The 24,890-nt window shown below is 35.9% G+C and overlaps 1 protein-coding gene across 12 annotated transcripts in view; it reads left to right on the top strand.

Annotated features, from left to right (window-relative positions):
- The window catches only part of MYCBP2 (MYC binding protein 2), a 182,715-nt gene that overhangs the window by 81,981 nt on the left and 75,844 nt on the right, over nucleotides 1-24,890 (top strand). For all 12 annotated transcript variants that reach the window (XM_062636926.1, XM_062636928.1, XM_062636931.1 and 9 more), the window contains 18 exons: nucleotides 1,161-1,333; nucleotides 4,365-4,490; nucleotides 4,596-4,723; nucleotides 6,399-6,490; nucleotides 7,527-7,661; nucleotides 7,751-7,834; nucleotides 9,144-9,240; nucleotides 11,023-11,215; nucleotides 11,921-12,195; nucleotides 13,086-13,307; nucleotides 15,364-15,555; nucleotides 15,921-16,127; nucleotides 16,881-17,012; nucleotides 17,553-17,731; nucleotides 20,649-20,791; nucleotides 21,698-21,798; nucleotides 22,976-23,194; nucleotides 24,575-24,800. In XM_062636926.1, the coding sequence (XP_062492910.1) occupies nucleotides 1,161-1,333; nucleotides 4,365-4,490; nucleotides 4,596-4,723; nucleotides 6,399-6,490; nucleotides 7,527-7,661; nucleotides 7,751-7,834; nucleotides 9,144-9,240; nucleotides 11,023-11,215; nucleotides 11,921-12,195; nucleotides 13,086-13,307; nucleotides 15,364-15,555; nucleotides 15,921-16,127; nucleotides 16,881-17,012; nucleotides 17,553-17,731; nucleotides 20,649-20,791; nucleotides 21,698-21,798; nucleotides 22,976-23,194; nucleotides 24,575-24,800 (2,924 nt within the window). The remainder of the gene's footprint in view (nucleotides 1-1,160; nucleotides 1,334-4,364; nucleotides 4,491-4,595; nucleotides 4,724-6,398; nucleotides 6,491-7,526; nucleotides 7,662-7,750; nucleotides 7,835-9,143; nucleotides 9,241-11,022; nucleotides 11,216-11,920; nucleotides 12,196-13,085; nucleotides 13,308-15,363; nucleotides 15,556-15,920; nucleotides 16,128-16,880; nucleotides 17,013-17,552; nucleotides 17,732-20,648; nucleotides 20,792-21,697; nucleotides 21,799-22,975; nucleotides 23,195-24,574; nucleotides 24,801-24,890) is intronic.

Here is a 24,890-nt window from a genome sequence, read left to right as displayed (position 1 = left end):
AAAAAAAACAAAAATAATCACAGAATAAAGCAGAGAGCCAACTGTATTCATCTGAAAATTATAGTGTCATGTAGGATCAGATCCTTAATAGATCATTGTGTCTGTAGGCTACTTACATCCTACTTTGGATGCATTCATCCAGAATTCCATTCTTATGTAATAGAAAATACTAAAACAGACGAAGAGAGACATTAATGAATATGCCCTTCAGTAGTGAAGTATCTGGTATATTAATTATTCCTGGATGTTTTTATTCATGCCTTTTTAAATTCTGTTTCTCTGTGCAGAGAGACAGCATTCTTGATTGTGTAGATTTTAAAGATTTTCTTTATAACCTTCTCCAGGTAGTAGTGAAATTCGAGTGGTTAAATAATTTTGTAGGTCAGTGTGTATAAACTTGCACATTTATTGAAATCCTGAATATAGGTTTCCTGTAATATTTTTCATCAAAACCGTTTCTTTCTCCGTTAGTTAGACCATCTTAACCCAATTTAGAAAAGCGTACCAAGTGAAAATTCTTTTTTGTGCTTATTCAAAACATTCCCAGGGGTTTTGTTTCTTCGTTTTACACAGTGACATCAATGACATAATTTTTTTCTTTTTTTCTTTTTCTCCATGTTAATCTATGTTAATCTTAATTTCTCCATGTTCATCTATAATATAGAAAGTCTTTGTATTCCTTGTTTATGCTGCCCTTTTCTATAATCCCTTGTAATCTTATGAAGTGATGTTACCCATTTAAAAAAGCCCAAACAAAATGTATTGGATTTCTCAAGATATTTTCACTCTTATTTGAAGGTAACCATTTCATTTTCAGTTGGCATCTTTTTCATTTTTGAGCTTACCTCCCGTTATATCTAGTGCTTTGCTAGTTAATTCATGCTTCTTAATAGATTATACCATATTAATATTAGCTTTGAAAAGTATATAACATTTTCAGAAATTTCTAAGCTCATAATACTGTTTGACTTGAAGTACAGTAAATGTGTTTTTGTCTTTCCATTTCCTAGTGTGTTGTGCTAGTAAAGTTTGTATGTGTTTGGTGTAACAATTTGTGTTTTACATTAAATAGCTTATAAAATTTAATTATCAGTTAGATTTTTTATTTTTTTAGTAGGTGAAAGTTTGGTTTTTTTTAACTCTGTTTTGCCTTGCTCTAGGTTTCGTCCAAATGCTAGGGAACTGTGGAGTTACAATGCAGTAGTTGCGGATTCCAGACTTCCCTCAGCTCCAGACATGCAATCCCGGTGTAGTATTTTGAGTCCAGAACTTGCCCTACCAACTGGTTCTAAAGCTCTAACAACAAGATCTCATGCAGCTTTGCACATTCTAGGTATACGTTTATAGTTGATGAGTCAGAAGCTTAGATGAAATAAAGAAACATTCTTTAATGTATACATGAATCCTAATCTAACAGTTTTCTGATTTATTTTTTTTTTTGAGTTAAAATCTTACTTTGTAATCTTTCACCGTTGCTTTTTAACACTTATGATCTGGCTGCTATGCATTATTTTTAATCAAAATAGATATCTTCTGCTATCTTAATGGTGCTAGAGGGGTTTAGAGTTCTGATGGAAGTAGTCTAAAAGGCCTAACAAAACAAAAATAATCCCATGATATTAATACGAAAACTGGCCATATACAACATACACAGTGCTTCAAAGCAGAGCTCTGGAAGTCATTTTGGGTCACTTGCTCACCGATTGTGATGAGGGATCTGTTCCTTGTGTTGCATCCTTCAGTGTGTATGAGATATGGGATAAATTTTAAGTTAGAATCATAGAATGGTTTGGGTTCAAAGGGACCTTAAAGATCATCTAGTTCCAACCCCACCTGTTATGGGCAGGGACATTCAAATCTGCCCATAATTGTTACTACTTCAACTCTTTTTTTGTAATACGGGAAATCTAAAACGGAAAAAAAAAATAAGGTGTTGCTGGTAATTTATTTACCATTGTAAAAGTTGCAAAGTAGATTTAATCACATTACTTCGTTATTCTAGAAAATGAGTAATTTAAATCACAAAATCACAGAATCCTAAGAGTTGGAAGGGACCTCAAAAGATCATCTAGTCCAACCCTCCTGCAAGAGCAGGGTAATCTAGAGTACATCACACAGGAACTTGTCCAGGCGGGCCTTGAATATCTCCAATGTAGGAGACTCCACAGTCCCCCTGGGCAACCTGTTCCAGTGATCTGTCACTCTCACAGTAAAGAAATTTTTCCTGATGTTCACATGGAACCTCCTATGCTCCAGTTTACACCCATTGCCCCTTGTCCTGTCACTGGACATCACTGAAAAAAACCTAGCTCCATCATCCTGACACTCACCCTTTACATATTTGTAAACATTGATGAGGTCACCCCTCAGTCTCCTCTTCTCCAAGCTAAAGAGACCCAGCTCCCTCAGCCTCTCCTCATAAGAGAGATGTTCCATTCCCTTAATCACCTCTGTAGCTCTGCGCTGGACTCTTTCAAGCAATTTCCTGTCCTTCTTGAGCTGAGGGGCCCAGAACTGGACACAATATTCCAGATGCGGCCTCACCAAGGCAGAGTAGAGGGGGAGGAGAACCTCTCTTGACCTACTAACCACACCCTTTCTAATGCACCCTAGGATGCCATTGGCCTTCTTGGCCACAAGGGCGCATTGCTGGCTCATGGTCATCCTCCTATCCATCAGGACCCCCAGGTCCCTTTCCTCTTCGCTACTGTCCAGCAGGTCAGCCTCCAACCTGTACTGGTACATGGGGTTGTTCTTCCCCAGATGCAAGACTCTACACTTGCCCTTGTTGAATTTCATCAAGTTCCTCTCCACCCAACTCTCCAGCCTGTCCAGGTCTCGCTGAATGGCAACACAGCCCTCTGGTGTGTCAGCCACTCCTCCCAGTTTAGTATCATCAGCAAACTTGCTGAGGGTACATTCAGTTCCCTCATCCAGGTCGTTGATGAAAATATTAAACAGCACTGGTCCCAGCACCGACGCCTGAGGGACTCCACTAGTCGCAGACCTCCAGCTAGATTCTGCCCCATTGACCACAACTCTCTGCCTTCTTCCTTCCAACCAGTTCTTGATCCACCTCACTACCTGATCATCAAGCCCACGCTTCCTTAGCTTATCTATGAGGATGCTGTGGGAGACATATCAAATGCCTTACTGAAATCAAGAAAAACCACATCTACCGCTCTACCATCATCCAGCCACCTAGTTACTTGCTCATAGAAGGCTATAAGGTTGGTCAAACATGACTTCCCCTTGGTAAAGCCATGTTGGCTGCTCTTAATGACCCCCTCATCCTTGATATGTCTAGAGATGGTGTCAAGAATAAGTTGTTCCATCACCTTTCCAGGGATGGAGGTAAGGCTGACCGGTCTATAATTACCCGGGTCCTCCTTCTTGCCCTTCTTATAGGCTGGCGTGACATTTGCCATCCTCCAGTCCTCAGGCACCTCTCCTGTTTCCCACCACTTACCAAAGATGATGGAGAGTGGCTCAGCAATGACCTCCGCCAGCTCCCTCAGCACCCGTGGGTGTATTCCATCTGGATCCATCAATTTATAGATGTCCAGATTACTTAACTGATCCCTAATGGAATCCTCATCCACCAAAGCAAACTCCTCCTTTATCCTGACTCCTTCTGGGGCTATAGGAATCTGGGTCTCCCAGGGAGAGCCTGCAGGAGTAAAGACAGAGGCAAAGAAGGCATTCAACACCTCTTGTCTTCTTTATATCCTCTGTCTCCAGGGCACCCACCTTGTTCAGCAGTGGGCCTATACTGCTTCTTGTGTTAGTTTTATTCGCCATGTATTTGAAGAAGCCCTTTCTGTTGTCCTTGACCCGACTTGCAAGATTAAGTTCCAAGGAGGCCTTAGCTGTCCTAATTGCTTCGCTACATCCTCTAACAGCTGTCCTATATTCCTCCCAAGTGGCCAGCCCCTCCTTCCATAATCCATAGATTCTTTTTTTCCATGTGAGTTTGCCCAGCAGTTCCTTGTTTAACCATGCTGGTCTCCTGGCTCCCCTACTTGACTTCCTACTCATTGGGACACTCTGCTCCTGAGCTTGGAAGAAGTGGTCCTTGAATGCTGACCAACTATCTTGAGGCCCTTTACCACCTAGTACCCTTTGCCGTGATACTTCCCTTAGCAATTGATTGAAGAGGCCAAAGTTTGCCCTTCGGAAATCCAGAAATGTGAAGATCAATGAAATTGATCTTCCGTAGTGAGCCTTGAGATTCTACAGCAGTGACCCTTGACCTGATCGAAGCTATAATTCTATTTGGTAGCGTATGTTTGGTTATTTCCATTTTGCTGATTATAATCAACAGTGAAAAATTTTGACTTCTTTTTGGTTTTGCTTTCTTTTAGGTTGTCTTGATACTTTGGCTGCTATGCAGGACTTAAAAATGGGTGTAGCAAATATGGAAGAAGAGACTCAAGCAGTAATGAAAGTTTACTCGAAAGAGGACTACAGTGTTGTTAACAGATTTGAAAGTATGTACTCAGTGTAATTTCGTAGCATAAGCCAGTCAGCTTGCAGAATGAAAGACTAAGATAGATTAACTGTATTTTTGCTCTTATTTTTTTTTTTCCCTGCAGGTCATGGAGGAGGCTGGGGTTATTCAGCCCACTCAGTAGAAGCTATCCGTTTCTGTGCTGATACAGATATTTTGTTAGGTGGTCTTGGTCTATTTGGAGGTAGGGGTGAATACACCGCTAAAATAAAGGTAAGCTTTTTAGTTTGATTTTAAACAATATTATGTGTCAAATCAAAACTTTAGAAATGCCAGCTAAAATCTGATTAATCTTATTTCTTGATGAATGAGTGGTTTGCTGTATATTAAAAGCACTTGTAATAGAGCTAGAACACATCTTTTCAGTGAGAAGTAATGAAACCTATGCAGGTAAGGTGGTTGAATTAGACATCTGAGAATCTTCTTGTCAAGAATTGGCCTAGTCTTCACTAAATTCTGTGCCATCTTACAGGTGTCTTGTGCAGTGGGCAGTGGGCTAAAAGGTTCTGTGATCTATTTATACAAAGCTCAGAGGTCCACCTGCAAAAAATTGGTGTTATGGGCTTCAAGTTAGAATTGCATCTGGTTCTAACTAGCATGAGGGACTGCTTCTCATAACCAGGAAAAGAGTGCTTAACTGTAATTTCTTAGCTGGGATTATTTAACTGAGAGTGAATGGCACCAAAGATACTTAACTCTGGTTTGTGCCAAATGTAAGAATGATTAGGGCTGGAGCATGTGTGCTGACTTAAAATAAATAAACCTGACTTTGTATGAAAAACCTCACATAAACACACAGTGTGATGACAGAACTCTGGTTTCCAATAAGTAACTTCTGTTCCAGCATTTAATAAGGATTTCAGAAACTCCGTGAAACATAATGTAAGGGAAGGATCCAATATCTGAGATTTATATGTGATTTATATATTCAGAATACTTTTTTGTTGCTACTTGACATTTAGTGGGTTGTTGAGTTATCTTTTTTCTGTTTTCAGATGACTAGGTATTCAGGTTTGTTTTAGGGAAATAGATGGCATATGCTTAGCAGTAGTGTTTGCATAAGTCAATAGGAGAGCCAAAATAAGTAGCTGTACTTTATTGTAGTTTAACACAGTGATTAAATATTGCAAATGAATAAGAAAATCCGAGAAACTTTACAAAAAAAAAAATAACCCATGACTAATATTTATATACTGAAGGTAATAAGCCTGTGAAATCACAGTAGTAATACTTTTTCAATTTGTTTCTGGTTGTTTAGGATTAGCTTATAGCCAAAATAAGAATTGCCAGTCATACTGCAGATAAGATGTGTGTTAAATAGGTTTTTGCAAGGGAAGTCATGCGTCATGATCCTTTTTCAAACTCCTCAAACTCTAAAAATTATTTTTGACGAAGAAACCCAAGTTCTTTTGCAAAAGGTATCATCTTTTGTCCTAGTCACCGTTTATGACACTGTTGACTAACTCTGCTAAACAGTCAAGCTCTCCTTTTCCAGAGAGGTTGAGTAGATCTTTAGTGCATTTCAGTCTGTGACAGAAGCCTGCCCCTTCTGCACATCTTTGCCTTTCTTGAATGCTCTGTTTGACCTGCCTGCAAGTGGAGTTTCTCCACTTAAGAATATATCTGGGCATAAGGTTGGGGGGGGAGGGGAGGAGGGGGGAAGTTAGTGTCAGTTGCTATTTTTTGACGGTTAATGATAGTAAAAAATCCTGATTTCCGGGTGGGAATTTGTGTGAGTCACAAGTCTGTTAGTGATAGTAACTGACAGTTACTTTTGGGGAGAAGGAATAGAAGTAGACAGTTTCCAGAATGCCAGACAGGAAAAAGTGGTATTGTAAGGTTTCTAACACCTAAGACATATTTTTACCTTTTCTTCTTACTCCACTAGTTGTTTGAATTGGGTCCAGATGGAGGAGACCATGAGACTGATGGAGATCTTCTTGCTGAAACAGATGTCTTAGCATATGATTGTGCTGCTAGGTAAGATGTTTTCCTTACCTGTGGCTACCTACTTCTTGATCTTTATTTTTACTCTATTTATGCACATTTTAAAATCACTTTAAATATCAGAGATGATCTGTATCATTAGGATTTTGTAGCAGGTGATGTAAAACTTGCACACGAAGTGTATTGGGTTAAGCAGTAAAACACCAAATACCTCACTAGACCACTATGACATTAAATTAAAAGCAGCCAAAATCATTTCTCACTTGTTCTTATATAAATCAAAGTCAAATCACGTATTCCTGTGATGAGAAGAGAAGACATTGCAGCAGATCTTTTGAATGCTTCTATCAAAAAAATGCCTTCAAGCATAAATGGGTTCATTAAACAGTTCATCATTAAACTTACTGCAGTATGAAATTATCATAACCAAAAGAAGAGTTATTGTGCTTCAGCTCGTTAGAATACAAGCAGTTATTGTTTGAAAGATTTTGTGCTTAAGGATGGGATTAGCCATGTTTAGCTGCTTTTTCATTCCCTGTTATGAAATAATTTAACATTCACATCATCCATGACTACTTCTTTTAGGTTTAATTCTTATGTACCAATACTCCTAAATGTATACTTTCTTAAATATTCATGTGTAATTCCTAAGAATTCACATATAAGCTGTTGTCATTTACAAAAACTTTATGGAATTGAATTAAAATAATATAGACAATATTTTATAATTAATATTTTATTTGCAGTATCATGTATTAAATGTAATTATGCTTGTGTATGTTAATTTAACTAAATCTTTCTTTACTCTGTTTGGTATTTGATATCTGATTGTTTCAAAATGCAAGGTCAAGCTACACTTAGGCATTTGTAGGTCCTTCTGATTTATCTTTTTAATTATTAAAGTTTTTTTCAATGAAATATTTTTACTTTCTAAATATTAATAGATAATTGACATTACTAACTAAATTCCATTAATTCTCAATTTATTTTTACAAGCAGGGTGGAATTCATTAAAAATTAATTTGAAAACTAATTCATGTATATCTTTTTCAAAATCTCTTTATCCCAGAGAGAAGTATGCAATGATGTTTGATGAACCAGTACTCCTACAAGCTGGCTGGTGGTATGTTGCCTGGGCAAGAGTGTCAGGACCCAGCAGTGACTGTGGATCTCATGGACAGGCCTCTATTACTACAGATGATGGGTATATTTTTTTAATTATTTTTTATTTTTTTAATACAAAAGGAGGTATCTAATATGACTGGACTAATAATTGGATTATTTCTCTTTCAGTGTTGTATTTCAGTTTAAAAGTTCCAAGAAATCAAATAATGGTACAGATGTTAATGCAGGGCAGATCCCACAGTTACTATACAGGTAACATTTGGATATCTATTTAGAACAATTTATTGGCATGTTTTTTAAATAGAAGCCTAGTTAAAGTAAGTGTATGTTTCATGAAATTATTACTGTATTAGGCTAAGGAAATCAGTATCTGAAAATTTTTGAGGAAAATTTAGTCTCTTTGAGAAATGTAATAAACCAATTATAACAACATTTTTTTCTTTGCAGTTTTTCTTGCAGCCATTTTTCATATATTGTGTTCTGAGACTTTCATTTAGTTCTGTAAAGCCTCATGGTTTCACCTAATATGCTTCATTTTTTTACTAGTTAGGAAGTATTCTATTTAGTAGGCCTTAGTTTAGGAGCAGTATACTGTCAAACAGATGAACTTAATGAACACCAGCCCTCAATCCTGCAAAAAAAGGATCCAAAGAAGCAAAGGAACATCTAATTGTCCTTTACAATAAGTTACCATAAACTTACTATTCTCATGTTAAACGTTATGTAGTTCTGTTTTCAAAAGCCAGAGCTCTTTTGCTGTATTGCTGGTATAGTTTTCAGACTTCCTCAGATATATACAAACCCTAATTTTATATTTTATGCATGTATATATATATATGTGTGTGTATATATATATGTGTATATACACACATATGTAGCCACCTGCTCCCACATTAATTCTGAAGCTTGGAATTTCTTCATAGCAGTTCTTTTGCTATGTCTTTTGTAAGCATGTCCTTTTCAGAGTCTCTTATCAGAGCAGCTTGCTTTGACTGATAAGCTTTGTGTCCATAGATCTCTATCTCTCCAGAGCAAAGCTTCATTTTGACTGATGCACTTAAATTCTTGGCATAACCTATTATCATTTGAGTGATTTCCATGGATAGATGGCAGTAGGTGCCTCTGAAGGAAGGATATGGCTGAAGAGCCATGAGTGGCACAAAAGGAGAACTGCTGTAGTAATAAGTGCTGTCTGTATTTTTTTATATCTCCATATATATTTTTACCTCCACAAAACTACTGTTCTTTAAGGAATAATGCTTCTAGTCTTAAAAATGTCATCTTATTACAAGTAAATACTTGTAATAATTTCATGTGTTATTAAATCTGAACTTTATTATTGGTTGTCATAATCCTGCCAATTGAACACAATTTTAGATATTTCATTACTGTTCTAGAACAATTAGGAACTGGAAGAAGTTATACTGAAATTGAATATTTTTTTGTTAATTACCTTTAAAATTTCTTTCACTTGTGTTCCACTTGAACAATACAAACAGTAAGAACTGTTAAAAGTAAAAAGTGCAGACTTCCAAGTCAGTTCTTTAAATTGTTCTTCCAGGTTGCCAACAAGTGATGGCAGTGCATCTAAAGGAAAACAGCAAACCAGTGAACCTGTGCATATTTTAAAGAGATCTTTTGCAAGAACTGTCTCAGTGGTGAGTATTATCAAAAATCTGTGTTCCCTGCAAGTTCATTCATACTTGGAAAACAGGAAGATGTAAATGTGGAAATAACGATATTTTTGTGTCTGCTTTATCAGGCAGAAGTTAGTTAAACTGAAATATATATGTATCTTATATCTCAATTTTATGTATTTATCTTATTTTAACTTTTCCTGAATATTTCAGATGTTAAGCTTCATATTGACGTGAGGGTAAGAGCCTAGAAATACATTTGTTTTACAAGGTTGAGCCTACTTAGATTTGGGGGTTCATACTTGCTGGTTGTAGTCAGTATGCAAGCCTTACTCCCTGGCAGTCAATTAATATTAGCATGTTTTTTTGAGTTTTGAGGGAGCTTTACTATATGCTGTCTTCCATGGCTTTTAAATTACTGTCACTGGTGAGATTTGTCTTCCTCTTGGATGCATTCCAGTGTATGCTGAGGATCAGATAGCATTCAATTTAACTTCCATATGCTGAGGAAAAGAGTATTATTAATAGGCCCAGTGAACTGCAACTATTAATAGAAGATAATCTGCAGTTCTTCACATACAAGGAGGTTAGTCAAATTGTGTGAAATACTGCATTAATTGAAATGCAGTATTAGTGTGCAGGACAAGGCAAATTCAATCATCGTGTTTTTTTAAAGTATGGTCCCTTCCTTATGTGTTACAAGCAATGATTTTTTTCCAGTTCTGTCCTGGTTTATATTTTATACTGTATTACAGTACTGTCAGTATTCTCCACAGATAGTTACATTGAATTTACTGCTTCCATATGGCCACACACAGTCCAGTTTTCTTAGCCCCCTTGCTTTCATTTATGTATTCTCCTTTTCTTCTGTATTTTCTAAGTATCAGAATTACCTTCTGTTCAGGTTTCTTTTACAAATATATTATCTACATCATTTTAGTAATGATTTTATTGGCATAATAATAGCTACTCTTAATATATGTTTGCTTAAAAAAATGCACTAAGCTATGAACTCTTACTACTTTTAATTCTTTGTATTGCATCCTTCATTAGTTTGGTGCTGTTATCCCTCATGATCTGACTTGGGATAAGAGGAGAGTTTTGGCTTTCTGAAACATTATTTTATAATTAATTTTTGAACAATTAACTTGACTGTTGCAGCTTGAAGGTATACCTGCAGCTTGAAAGCCTTCAATACCAAATACTTGTAGTTTGCCTTCTGAGGTACAACTTTATGAAACTATCAACCATACTTAATAATACTAGAAAACAATTTTTGGAAGAACAAAACTTTTTAAGTCCTTGAGTTTTTGTGGACTATCATGTGCTTCTGTTGAACTTTCAAGTACTGTAAATGTGATATAGTTCCCATCACCCTGCAAATGCTAACTGTTCAAAGACCAAGAGACGGGCCTGATAAGTCTTTGCTGTTATGACAAAAATATATTCTGTTAAAAGTGAGTATTACACTAGTCATATGTAGACGAAGCAAGTAAAATGTATTGAAGAATCTAGATCTTAAATAACTGGGAGACTTCCACACACAAATAACATACGTAACATATATGATATAAATTGCTTTTAGTATGCTATTACAGTGCAGTCTTCCCTTCATTCTCAGTGCTCTTTATTCTCAAGCAGATAGGATTTGTGTGTTGTACGGTAGATGTGTAGACATAAATATGTTTTCATAATAAACATGGCTATAAATGCTATTTGCTTCTCATCTTACACTGATGCTGAAAGTTCAGTTTTTGTTTTTAACACAAAATCTGTCTTTTCTATTTTTCATAACCTGAATAGGAATGCTTTGAATCTTTATTGAGCATTCTTCACTGGAGCTGGACAACACTGGTGCTGGGAGTTGAAGAACTTCGGGGACTTAAAGGATTCCAATACACTGCTACTCTTTTGGATTTAGAAAGGTTGCGTTTTGTGGGCACTTGCTGCCTGAGATTGCTGAGGGTCTACACCTGTGAAATATATCCAATATCAGGTATTCATTAAACCAGAACATCATCTTAATTTGCTTGTTTCATATTTATCAGCAAATAATCTACAGAAGGTTCAAAATGTGATCTAAGTATTCATGTACAGTATGCTATCAGATGAAATTGCCTGTACAGATGGTTTTATTGGAACGATTAAGAGGCTTGCTGTCAGAAATGGGACACTTGCAATAATCTGCATAATTAAGCATCCAACACCAGATGTTTACACTAACTTTTGTATGTTTAAAAGTTAATTTATTTTTTGGCTTGACAGTTGAGGTTTTTTTGGACTATTTGGGGCTTTGGGTTTTTTTAGTGGTTTTTTTGTTTGTTTGGTTTTGTACATAGTAGTTGCTTTGCTGGTGAGCACAATTTAAATTTGAGGACAGTATCTGTTTTTCATGCCTGTAGGTTAGCAGTGCTTATGTAAGACCAAGTGGGATGGGGCTTTGAGCAACCTGGCTTAGAGGAAGGTGTCCCTGCCTGTGGGACACCGGTCTGTGATTCTGAAAAACTGGAAGTTTCTGATATTCAGGTTTCTGTGATGTAGTTTAACACCCTTTTTTTCCTTCTGAAATTAGTTTCCCTGAATATAGCTTTATCAGCATTGCTAAATTCTGGTTGGTTTATCAGCATGTAAAATGTGCATTTTAGTATGAAAATTTTTTGTTTATTTTACATCTAATGCTCCTCTTCATCTAACCTTCTAGCTACAGCTAAGGCAGTGGTAGAAGAAACAAGCAAATTAGCAGATTGCATTGGAAAAACAAGGACCTTGCTGAGAAAAATTTTATCTGAAGGAGTTGATCATTGCATGGTGAAGCTGGACAATGATCCACAAGGATACCTCAGTCAGCCTCTCACTCTTTTAGAAGCTGTTCTTCAAGAATGTCATAACACATTCACAGCTTGTTTTCACTCATTTTACCCAACACCAGCTCTCCAGTGGGCATGTCTTTGTGACTTGTTGAATTGTTTGGACCAGGTACATTAAAATGGCATAAATAAATGCTACAGCTCAGCTTTCCCTTTAGCACAAAGAGAAGCCAAGCAGTATTTAAAGCCTTTTTGGGTGTTTAGTCTAGTTTGCAGTTCAAATTCTGTTGTGTACAAGTTCAATAGGAGCTTAGGAGCTTCTGTCTCCATTAGCAGTAAAATTCTCTCTGGGACACTGAAGAAAATTTGTGGTGCTGGTAACTGTTTGCACCTGCTTTTTCGGTGTTGAGACCATGCCTTGTATGTGATTACCCTTGCTGGATATTGCTTAGGAGCATACATGTGACGTTTTTTGTACGCATTACTAATAGTTGAATAATTTCTCATTATTAAATGTTAACAGTAGTGTTCTGATCCAGCAAGGTATATGAGAAGCTGGCAATATTATTCTACAATCAACAACTTTTTTTTTTTTAAGTGTCTTGCTTACTGTGAATGGACAATCGCCATTCAAACAGTGTAGTTGCTTGCTTGCATTGATTCAAGTGAGATGTAAACAATTTCCTTTTGAATTTGTATGGAAATTCATTTAGCATATAAAAATTCAATGAAGAATCAGTTCTTTAATATATTCTAATTAAAGCATTTAAAATACATGCTTTGTATACAAAGGGTGTCATAATTTCAGAAGTAATTTTTAATTGGTTGTTTATTTTAAAACATGTCAACCAACAAATTTTAATTACTCCAATTTGAAAGATCTCAGTGGAAGCTCATGAGAGAAGATAATGTAAAATTAACAGGAAAGCTATAAGTATATGAAATGCTTTCTCTAAATTGTTCTTGTGATAGAACGGGAAAGTTCATTTTCAAAAGTAGTTTCTTCATTTACTTGGAATGCAACGGTACCAGTCTGTTAATTTCTGTTTATATTTTTAGGACATCCAGGAAGCAAACTTCAAAACCTCCAATAGCCGGCTTCTTGCTGCAGTTATGTCTGCTCTCTGCCATACTTCAGTAAAACTGACCTCTATCTTTCCAATTGCTTATGATGGAGAAGCATTGCTGCGATCAATGGTTAAACAAGTCAGCACTGAGAATGACTCTGCTCTGGCCCATCGTTTTCCTCTTTTGGTTGCCCACATGGAAAAGCTTAGTCAGGTTAGGATATATTCTAAAAATTTAATGACTTGTTTTACTTTGCAACAAAACCCAGTTATGTAAGTTGAAGTTTTAGCTTTATAAGGATGTAGCTGAATTTGTCTGAGCTTTTTTTTTTTCCAAAAAAACCCTGTTTTAGAAACCTGTTATTTTGTCCAAATTTCATCTTTTGGAAGTATTCCAATTATTTCTTGTTTGAAGAATGTCTGAGCAATACTAAATTGGTAACAATACAGTTTGGAGTTGTTTTCCATTGCATAGTGTTTTCTGCAACAATTTTTAGCTCTTTTCATAATCACAAGAATTAACATATGGGTAGATTCAGTGTTTTTAGGAAGAGTCAACACAGCTTTGGTAATAGAGTCATGTCTCAAATTGGATTTTTTAAAGGAGTCAGCAAGCAGGTAGACAAAAGAAGACCAGTTCATATAGTTCTATCAAAGGTTGTTAAACCTTTGGGCTCCCAAGTGTCATAGTATTGCAGTTCTGTTATTTCAGAGTAGATTTACAGGAAAAAAAGGGTAAAGATGATAATCAAAGATATGGGACTACTAAATAGTATTCTTTACTTTGGAAGACAAGAGGGGTAAGATCTTACAAAATTACTAGTTATCTATGAAATGTAAATAAAGGATAATTGTTGAGTCTTCCAATGACAAAAGTTTGGAGCAACCAGAGACCTTAGCAAAAGGTAAGTTCAGAAGAATGCTGTTCTTCATAAAATACACAGTTATGCTGTGGAATGTATTCCAGTAGGCCATTATTATGCTAAAAGTTTTCACAGATTGAGAAAACACCTGTGCAAATTAATGAAGAGGAAAATCACCAAAATATTAAATGCAAAGACAGTATTTCCATCTTGGGTACCTGCTGCCTCTTAACTGCTAAAGATAGAAAGAGTTCTGTGCAGGCATCTCTGCAGGTTTGTTTGACCTGATTGTCTTTCCTATCTGTTTACTACTTGGATATTTTTGGGAGACAAAATGGTAAGAAAGACACAATCAGTAGAGGTGATTCCTTATTCGAAATATCAATAAGGTGATTCCTTATTGTGAATGACTATCAGTATGGGTAACTGTTTCAAAAAATAGTGGGTGTTATAGCTAGGTAGAAGATACAGTAGATGCCTAAGCTTAGATTTTTTTTCATAGTCTTCATTCAGTAAAGAACAGTTGTTTTTATAATCATCCCACCATAGGTTTTATTCTGCCTGTTTGCATGGAAGAGTCTCTTTGCTAACTTCAAAGCCAAAAGCTTCTGAGTTTATTTTTAGACATTAGGGAGGACACTGACATGAAGAATTCTATAGAATCATAGAAACATAAAATAGTGAGGGTTGGAAAGTACCTTAAGATCATCTAGTTCCAACCCCCCGCCATGGGCAGGGACAGCTCACACTAAACCATGTCACCCCAAGGCTGTGTCCATCTTGGCCTTGAACACCGCCAGGGATGGAGCATTCACAACTTCCCTGGGCAGCCCATTCCAGTGCCTCACCACCCTCACAGTAAAGAACTTCTTCCTTATATCCAATCTAAACCTGCCCTGTTTAAGTTTGAACCTGTTACCCCTTGTCCTGTCACTACAGTCGCTAATGAAGAGTCCCTCTCCAGCATCCTTATAGGCCCCCTTCAGATACTGGAAGGCTGCTGTGAGGTCTCTATGCAGCCTTCTCTGGGCTGAACAGCCTCAACTTTCTCAGCCTGTCTTCAACGTGAGGTGCTCCAGCCCCTCATCATCCTCATGGCCCTCCTCTGGACTTGTTCCAACAGTTCCATGTCCTTTTCATGTTGAGGACACCAGAACTGTACACAATACTTCAGGTGAGGTCTCACGAGAGCAAAGGTAGCTATTTATCTGTTGACAAAGGAATAGATTCTCTAATAGCTTTGAGAATTAATTTTTTTTTCTTACCCTCTAGACAGTTTCATATTTTTAAGAGATCACTGGTTTCTCAGTTATCTAATGCTTATAATATGTGAAAATCAGTGTTTTGTTTTGTTTAAAGAACATTGTAAGAATGATGTAATTTGTCATTTTTCTCTTCATAATGCAGAGTGAAGAAAATGTTTCAGGCATGACAAGCTTTCGGGAAGTGCTGGAAAAGATGTTGGTCATTGTTGTTCTACCAGTACGGAACAGCCTTAGAAGAGAAAATGAACTTTTCTCTTCACATCTGGTTTCTAATACCTGTGGGTTGCTTGCTAGTATTGTGAGTGAGCTCACAGCATCAGCATTAGGATCTGAGGTAAAGATTCTATGAAATCATGCCTAGAAGTCTTTCAGGACAAGTATATTATGAATGTGATACACACTGTGACAGAAATTTTATAGCTGCTAATTCATCCTATAAAATACATATTTAAATTCTTAAAAAAAAAAAATAGAAATCACATTCCTAACTATTTCTAGTTTAATTTCCAGTTGCCAGAGATTACATTTTCTTTTTAGTCAGTATTGAATAGAAGTCCTATTAGTGGCATCTTCTATGTTTTGTCAGTTGATTTTTAAAATTTGCCCAGTTGAAAATCTCATCATTTAGTTCACTTTATTAAAGTTACTTAATTTTTAGCATGTAATTTTTTTCTGGTGCTTGCTTTTAACATTGTACAGGTTGATGGGCTGAATTCTCTCCATTCTGTGAAATCCACTCCAAACCGATTCACTAAAACAAGTCAGGGAAGAAGCTGGAATACTGGAAATGGATCCCCTGATGCAATATGTTTCTCTGTCGATAAACCTGGTGTAGTTGTAGTAGGATTTTCTGTTTATGGTGGAGGAGGAATTCATGAATATGAGTTGGAAGTGTTAGTTGATGATGTAAGTACTGCATTTGCAAAATCAATTTGAACAGAAGTAACCTCGGAGTTTTTTGTAGTACGTTTCAGAAAGTAAGACTATATTATTACATTACTTTACAGTCTAGGCTACCTGTGAAACGGTACACTGGTAACAGGGGTTTTTGTTTGCCTGTGGTGGTGATTTTTGTGGTATTGCTAGCTACATACCATATCCAGATTATGATTATCCTAATTAGAGATTATCCTTCTTATGGTCTCAAAATCTTAATTTATGACAAATAATATTTGAAGTATAGTGGGTCTTTCACTTCCTGGAGCTAAATGTAAATTAGTATCAGCTGCAAAGAAAACTAAGAAATAAAGGGGACCACTTTAAAACAATTTAAACCAACAGTTGAAGAAAGGGGTTGTTACCAATATGGTCAGGCTGTAGCTACAGATGTTTTGTGTGTTGTTCTCTTAGAAGAAGCATAAAACTGTATTGTGTGTTCTTGTAATAAAGAAAAACCTCTGTTCTTTTATACCTCACCCGTTCAATTTAACTGATTGTTCTAACTTCTTCCAGAGGGCAAGCATAGGTTGCTATGGTAAATTAACTTCTTTGCTCAGTAATTTCCTTTTTAGCAGAAGGGCTTTACTCTTGATTCTGAACAGCTTTTTCAGCTTTGGTGTATTTGTAATGATGTATGTAACAATTTATGCAAGAAAACATGCACAATTGCATAAATGTGTCATGTATTTACATTATAAAAGTATTGTTTCTTTGAATCAGAGTGATCATACTGGAGATTCAACTCATTCACACAGATGGACATCTTTAGAGTTGGTTAAAGGAACTTACACCACAGATGATTCTCCCAGTGACATAGCTGAAATCAGACTTGACAAAGTTGTGCCACTGAAGGTAAATAAAAGAAGTGCAGATCTGTAGGTTTCATATGACTTCTCTAGATAACAAAAATCAGAATGTTCAATGTAAATTTGGGGGTTTGTGTATAAATTTGCTCTTGACATGTTTGCTTTATCAAGTCTCTGTTTCACTCTAACTGAAAAGTTCAAATTCTTTTAAATTTTAACAGCCAAAAGAAATTAAATCTCAATTTTAATAATAGCATAAGATAGATTGCAACTGTTTAGTAATTTCAGAATATTCTTGAATGTGCAACTTTTTTTGCATGCAATTTGATAGCTCATTTTCTTGGATACCTGGTCACTTTTCAAGTAATTAGGAGTAATATTTTACTTAAGTTATGGCCCATTGGTGGGGAACAAAGAACAGCTTTGACTTTTGTTAAAATGCTGGATCTTTCCCAGTTAAATTCATTCATAGTGTTTTGAAGGACTTTTCAGGCTCTTCACTATTAGTATAAAATAATAGCTTTCCCAATACCATGAAGTCTAACTTGTTGTATAATCAGTACTATTTTTGGCTCTCCTTTTGAAGGAAAATGTGAAATATGCGGTTCGCTTGAGGAATTATGGAAGCCGGACTGCCAACGGAGATGGAGGAATGACCACAGTTCAGTGTCCAGATGGTGTAACATTTACATTTAGTACATGTAGTCTGAGCAGTAATGGCACAAACCAAACACGAGGACAAATTCCACAGATTCTTTATTACAGGTTTGTGTGTTGTCATAATCCATTTCTAAGAAAAGTAAATAAAACCATTGTAGTGCAATTATACCACATATGTTTTTGAGAAGTAACAGAAAGAAATACATCTGGAGTGTGTTTGAGGAAAGAGTTTCTTTAACAGTAGTACTGTGTTCTTCCTGTGTAGTTTCAGACTTGACAATTTTTGCAACAGCAGTTTTACTGGTGCTTCTTCCGGTCTTGTTTTAGATTCTGGTTTTTTTTTGACTTGGCAAATAATTTGATGGTTGACCTCCATTACAAGGTCCGTTGTCTATGGCTTTAAAGCTGTAGTATAGGGAGCTGGTAAGATGCACCACTTCAGTCTTGTGTGTTTTTCTATAACCCATGAGATTTTTGCTGGAATGTTTATCTCTCTGATTTCATTTAGTTCCTTCCTCTGTTCCCAGAAAGGATTGCATTATATAATGAAGCAAGGTCTGTTTATGTAGGAACTGTCTTCTCGTACTGTAGAGTTCAAAGTTGTAGAAAGAGAAATTGCAACAGCCTGAAAAAGATAAACGGAAACATCTGACTGTCCTGCAGGGAAGCTTTAATTTAATCTTTCAGGGTAATAGTAAGAATTCACTTAAGGTAATGCTTTTGCAGAAAGCATTACTTTGATTTTTGATGTGTGTATGTACACTGATATGCATGAAGACATGGTTTTCAAAATACGTCAGCACCTGAATGTATGAATTACTACTATCTCTGCAGAAAAAAAAAGGTGTCACATCTTTTACTCAAATCTCAATTTTTTTCATAAAAGGCTAATCAACAGTAGGTCCAAGGAACAAAGGAGTAAGAAATAGTAATTCACTTTGCTATTTTATTATGTGTGAGATGTACATACATAAGATGAAAAGATGCTACAACAAGTGACATATTTTGGACTAAATCACAGTAACGTTGCTCTTAAAGTGTTAAAGAAGATAAAATATGAAGAAATAAAATTCCCAATAAAATGGTCGTAACGGGTCTATTTGAAGATAAAAGATAGTTCTTCACTTCTAAAACGTGAGATTGGCTGTACTCAAAGATCCAGCCTGTCCGTAATAACAGTAATTGATTATGAAAGAATGGAATTGCAGTGGTGTATATCATACTTCTGTTGATTTGGTCTCCTTGAACCTTGGCCACCTATGTTTAGGGAATTCCTCCAGCATTTTGAGTAATTTTATTATGAAGATTCATAATTATAAAGTATCATATTATGTAAGAAGGAAGAAAAAAGACAAGGAAAACATTTATTCACATTCCTAGAATATATATGCTTTTATATCAGCAAAAGTGGGAATAAAGGAGAAATAACAATTACTTTGATTTCAGAAAAGGACAGAAAACTTCAATAAATGGAAGCTTCAAGGCACTCTAACTTAAAAATAAGCTAACATATGGCAAAAAAACCACACTGAAGTGCTTTCTTCAGAACAGTCTCAGGTTTTTTTGTTTCAACTGTGATAAAATTCTGAGAAGCTTTTGAGGACCATAATAGCAGAACTAAGAGCCGTTACAGAATAAATTAAGTTCTGTTTGGAAAAATTGCATACTGCTGCCTGTAGTCAGAATGTCTTTTGAAATTTGCTTGGACAACAGAAACTTAAATGTTACCTGATGTGTGACTATAGTCATGGACTTTGTTTGAGGATTCCCAGATTGATATATAATGATTTGAGGTTTTGGTTTGTTCATAGGGAAGGAACAAATGTTCACTCAATTATTACAGAACAGAGCTTGTAAGAGTCACACTTGATTTTTTTATTTATTTTTTTTAAGGATGCTCAAATACAGATAGAATTGCTGCTTATGCAAATGCCACGGAAGGCCATATGAAAAGGAATGTGTTAACACACTTCTGATAAGGGCAGAAATGCTTTAGAAGGATTTGTTGGAAAAGTACGCAGTTGGAATTGCACCCACTGTCAGTCACTAATAAATTAAAATTAAAAAGGCTTGAGCAAAACTACAATTCTAGGACACGCTGACAAAAAAAAAAAGGCAAAAAGAAAAAATAAAAGCTTTTTTGTCAGAGTGGCTAATTTAAGTCAGAGAGAAAGACAGGTATCCTTTTTGTGTACAGAACTGCTCCAAGTAAAGTTCTTGAGCATTCTGGCATGCAAGTCCTGGAATCTTAATGTTCTGGAATCGTGTTGTGAAAGATCAGATTTTTTTTTTTGACAAACACAAGAAATCTACAAGAGAATGGGAAGTTTTGTTTTACATGTTGATTAAGAGGTTTTAGTTGTTGTCATGGTTTAAACCCAGGACAGTTGTCTATGTCAAGGCTTAATCACTGTCATATTGAAGGCTTGAACTAGTTTGCAATTATCATTTGACTGCTTTGAAAAAGTAATCAAACCAGATCTTCTGTATACCTTACTGAAATAATTTTATGGATAACGTTGTTTATGAGAACCTAATTTGACATAGAGTGGATTACAAAGAAAAAAACGTATTTGTTATGGGTAAGCCTACAGTTGTATTTCAAAATCAAAATTAATCTTTAGAATATGGAAGGAGAATCTTTTCCCCAGTTATGTTACTGCAGAAGTATCCTTTGAAATAGTTGTACTCGTTTCTGTGATGCATTTAGTAGTAGTCTGTTTTCATCAAGATGGGTGGTTGGGCTTGGAAGAGCACAGCAATTAATGTATTTCTGTGGTTTGAAAAGCATCTAGTCAAAAGAAACAGTTCAGAAAAATGCTTTTAATATTTTCTGCCAAATGAAAAGATTGCAGAGGGCTAAAACTGAGGCACTGCCCCCAAATATCCTCTGTGGTCTCTCTGTTTCCTTTACTGCTTCATCATAAATTGTTTTGCTTATTCTATGCCAAAAATCAGTCAGGCACAGGTTTTTTTAAATATGATTTTGTATTTTGTGAACTTACTTTAATCCACCATCCAGGAGTGAGTACGATGGAGATCTGCAATCACAGCTGTTGAACAAAGCTAATGAAGAAGATAAAAATTGTAGCAGGGCTCTTTCTGTCGTGAGTGCTGTTGTACGGGCAGCCAAGGACCTGTTGCACAGGGCTCTTGCTGTAGATGGTAAGGCTTTTGAAAATGATTTTCAGAATTTGCTTTTCAAAGCTTCTTTCTTTGATAGCAAGAGATAATAGTAGAATCAGTGTTTTGTATCAGTGATACAAAAATGGTGGTATCTCTCTTTGCTTTCCAAAGAATATTCTTCTAACCTTTCATTGCTGTAGGTATCAAACTGTAACTTTCTAATTTAGTTGCACTTGAGATATCATAGGCAGATACCTCCTATAATTTGCACATCTATTTAGCAAGTATCATATTAAAGCTGGTAAGATTCTTTATTTGCAAAAGATACACAGTATAAATTCTGTCCCTACCTGTGGCAGTGGTTTGGAACTAGATGTTCTTTAAAGTCCTTTCCAGTCCAGTTCCATTGTATGATATGCTGTGATGGGTAAGTTCCAGATTTTGTTGCATGTTTTGCACATTGGTGGTAATCAGGAAAACTGGTCAATGTAGTGCATACAAGCACTTAAACATCAATTTTTGAGAAATGTAGGTATTAGCCTTAAAACTGAATGTTTTTAAGCTACTGTCTTCAGCCATTTTAGTCAAAATGTCCGGAATATTCTCTAGTGGTATAGAAATTGATTTGGAGGGCTGGGAAGAGCTTGTTTTGCTAGATTTTGTACCATAGAAAGTATGAACACAGCTTCACAAAATGGTAAAGCATACAATAAAATTATACTCTTAAGAGGAGAAAATTTTTAAGCAGAAAACTGTACATAATGATGTTTCTCTCAGGTGAAATTTGCAGGTTTAGAATTTGACAGTGCCTAGGATGAAAATAATTTGAAGTAAAAGCCAGTGTAGAAACTTGAAGTATAACTTGCAAAAATCAAACTACCAAAATGTTTTTTGAGTCATGGTACATCTGTTAATAATACCTGTATTGTAATTATCTTTGTTTAGCTGAAGACATTCCAGAACTACTCAGCTCTTCCAGTCTGTTTTCAATGCTGCTTCCCCTCATAATAGCCTACATAGGACCAGTAGCAGCAGCTATTCCCAAGGTACGCTCCTCAAAAGAAATTACTGAAGAAATTTAAGAGTGTTACAAAGGTTTACTCTGAAAATCTGAGCATCTTGATTTCTTATGATTTTATGAAGTAGTGGTTTATATTTGACTATGTGACTCATGAATTTTCCAGAGTCAAGAATTTTAGCAACATAATCAAGTTTTAGAAGTTACTTTTTAAAAACTTAAATTGAAGGCATAATGAAATAAATAAGGAAGCAGAGGGAAAGATTATGAGCTTTAACAGTATAAAAAGACAAGAAGCTAGAAGGATCTGTATTTGTGACTCATTGATGGATATTGGTGGGATGAAATATACCTCATATTATGTATCTTTACAGTAAACATCCAAAGCCGTGGTAGCCGTTCCTTAAATTAAGATTATTTCTGTCAAATTTAGAGATGGGAAGGTGTCAGCTATAAATAAAAAATAACCTTACTTTTCAGTGGCATAGCATTCTTCCATGTGCCTAGTCTGGAGCACTCTTCAAATCTGTTACTAGATTTACAAATGTCATTAACTTAGGTAGTAGACACTGTTGCCTTTTACTGTTTTTTCATTTACTGCGTGCTCTTTTTTCACTTCTCTTTAAAGCGGGAGGAAAGAGGACTGGCTACATAAGATCTAGCAGATTCATTTAGTTAAAAATGGTTTCAACGTTAACTTGTTACTGTGATGAACTGTGTTTAGAACCAAGTGTTTTGCTTTAGAAGTGTTCTTTTCCTTTAAAATGTCATGAAGATTGCACGGAGTAATGCAATGCTTAACACTACCTGCATTAAAGTATGTTGAGTATTTGGAAAACACTATATTAATGTCATTATAAAACAAAATATAACTGGACTATGACTTCAGTATGGTATTTGCTTTCTGTCAGTTCATGCTTATTGTTTGTTAATGTTATCAGCTTTTTAGTAGAAGGTATCTTGCAGCTGTGTGCAGATTTGTGTTTCAGCTTTGGCAAGTCTCCAAGAGGAGTAATTGGGATTAATGTAGTGATGCTTTTTCTGTCAGGATTGTGTAGATGCAGAACTGGAAAATGACTGAATGAATTGTAGTAGTAGTGATATTCTGAGAATATCCAAAACAACCATTGTAGATAAATGTGTTTGTGAGCATTGTTTTTACCCAGTTGTAACTAATACTTTATATATGTGGTGTTTTGTTACAGGTTGCTGTTGAGGTCTTTGGCCTAGTACAGCAGTTGCTTCCTTCTGTGGCAGTTCTGAATCAGAAATATGCTCCTCCAGCTTTTAACCCAAATCAGTCCACAGACAGCACTACTGGAAACCAGCCAGAGCAAGGGCTTTCAGCTTGTACTACCTCCAATCATTATGCTGTTGTAGAAAGTGAGCATCCTTATAAACCTGCCTGTGTTACACACTATAAGGTGAGCACCATTTCCAAGTGTATATGCAGTTTCTTAAAAGATTTTGACATGTGGATTTTGTTTTGTCAATGTTTTCTCTCTGAAAAATTGTTGCAATGGATGATAATTCATATTGTCTACTGTCAGAGGCAGTTTTATATACAATTACTGTACTGCTTTCTGGAGAAAACTCTGTCCAGTAAGTATAATGGAAACTGGAGTGGAAACAAGTGTAGCGTTAACCCCCTAATGCAGGTATCTAGGACTAAAGTCTTAGATTTTGCTACTGTCATGTACAGTTTCTTTGCTCTAACTGTACAGGCTGTAGAAGTTGGAAGTCTTTATGTACACATTATGTAATCATATCTCAGACTTTCTTACCTAATGCTAAAACAACGCTTTGTAAAATAGTGTCAGTTCAAGTCAAATTAATTATGGTGTAGGGATCCCTATGCTGGCTGGTTTTGGTCTGCCAATTTAAGTTTTTCATCAATTACTTTGACTTGGACCGTGATCTGGCATTGCAGAAGTCTCTGAAGTCTTTAACTGTGTTAGGTCACTCTGAGTAGGATGTGTTCCACCTTACATCCATGACCATTGCAATAAAACTAGGTTTTCCTCAAGGTCAGTAGTGAAAGGGTGTTTTTTCTAGTTAAGGGGTGAGGCATAAATTACTTGCCTGAGAGATAAATCTCATGTTGCAGTTCTTGAAATAGTGAGTTCTGCAGTCACATTGATTCCGTGACTGTGAATCATGAGGCAGCAAACCTGGAATTAGAGAGCTGGATGAGTTCATTAATTACTAATCCACTTGGTTCTCCTGTAAGACAGCAAGACCTTCACTGGAGAAAATGTAGTTACCATATGATCTTCCTTGATGCACTGATTCTTATAGTTCTACAAGTTTATAGATCTCATCTGAAGCCTTAGGCTTAGTTGTTGCTGCCTTTGAATTTCTGTAGTTATATGCTGTCATAATGCAGGCCATGTTCACAAGTGCAGTTCAGCTGCTGTGTACTTTTCTAAGATTGCACAAATCAGATGCTGAATGTGTCTGGTGAAGTTTGCATTTAAAAACTTATTTGAGAATTAAATGTTTGTAATGGTCTGTGGCTGTTCTGTTTAATGGTCCTGTGCAGAGTTCTTAAAAACAACCACAAAATGGTATCATGAGCACAAATACTTAATCTGAACGTAAGTTAGAAGACATAATTATAATTCAGTAAGATGTAAAGCATTTCGGGTATATCTGAACATCAAAGAATAAATTAGGATAATGTTAATCTAAAGAATATCAAAACAAATGTACAGAATTGCATAATTGAATGACTTCTCTAGCCTAAAGAGTCAAAACCAAATGAAAGTAAAAAAGCATTTAATTAGACTATTGTTTTGTTCTAGGTGACTTTTCCTGAATGTGTCAGGTGGATAACAATAGAGTTTGACACTCAGTGTGGCACTGCTCAATCAGAGGATGTTCTTCGTTTACTAATTCCTGTTAGAATTGCGCAGAGTCTGGGATTTGGACCAAAGCATGCTTCTGTTCATGACAACCTTAATTCATGGGTAGAGCTGAAAAAATTCTCTGGATCTTCAGGATGGCCTACCATGGTATTAGTATTGCCAGGTAATAAATAGATACTGCAATATTTTCTACTAATGTGAATTATTAAAATAGTGAAAGGTTTGATTTTTCTGCAAAATTATCTTAGAAAGC

Source organism: Pezoporus occidentalis, unplaced genomic scaffold (assembly GCF_034315485.1).
Source record: "Pezoporus occidentalis ecotype Australia unplaced genomic scaffold, CSIRO_AGI_Poc_V1 ctg5, whole genome shotgun sequence".
Lineage (NCBI taxonomy): Eukaryota > Metazoa > Chordata > Aves > Psittaciformes > Psittacidae > Pezoporus > Pezoporus occidentalis.
The sequence above is the reverse complement of the archived record's forward strand: the minus strand, read 5'-3'. Positions and strand labels throughout refer to the sequence as shown.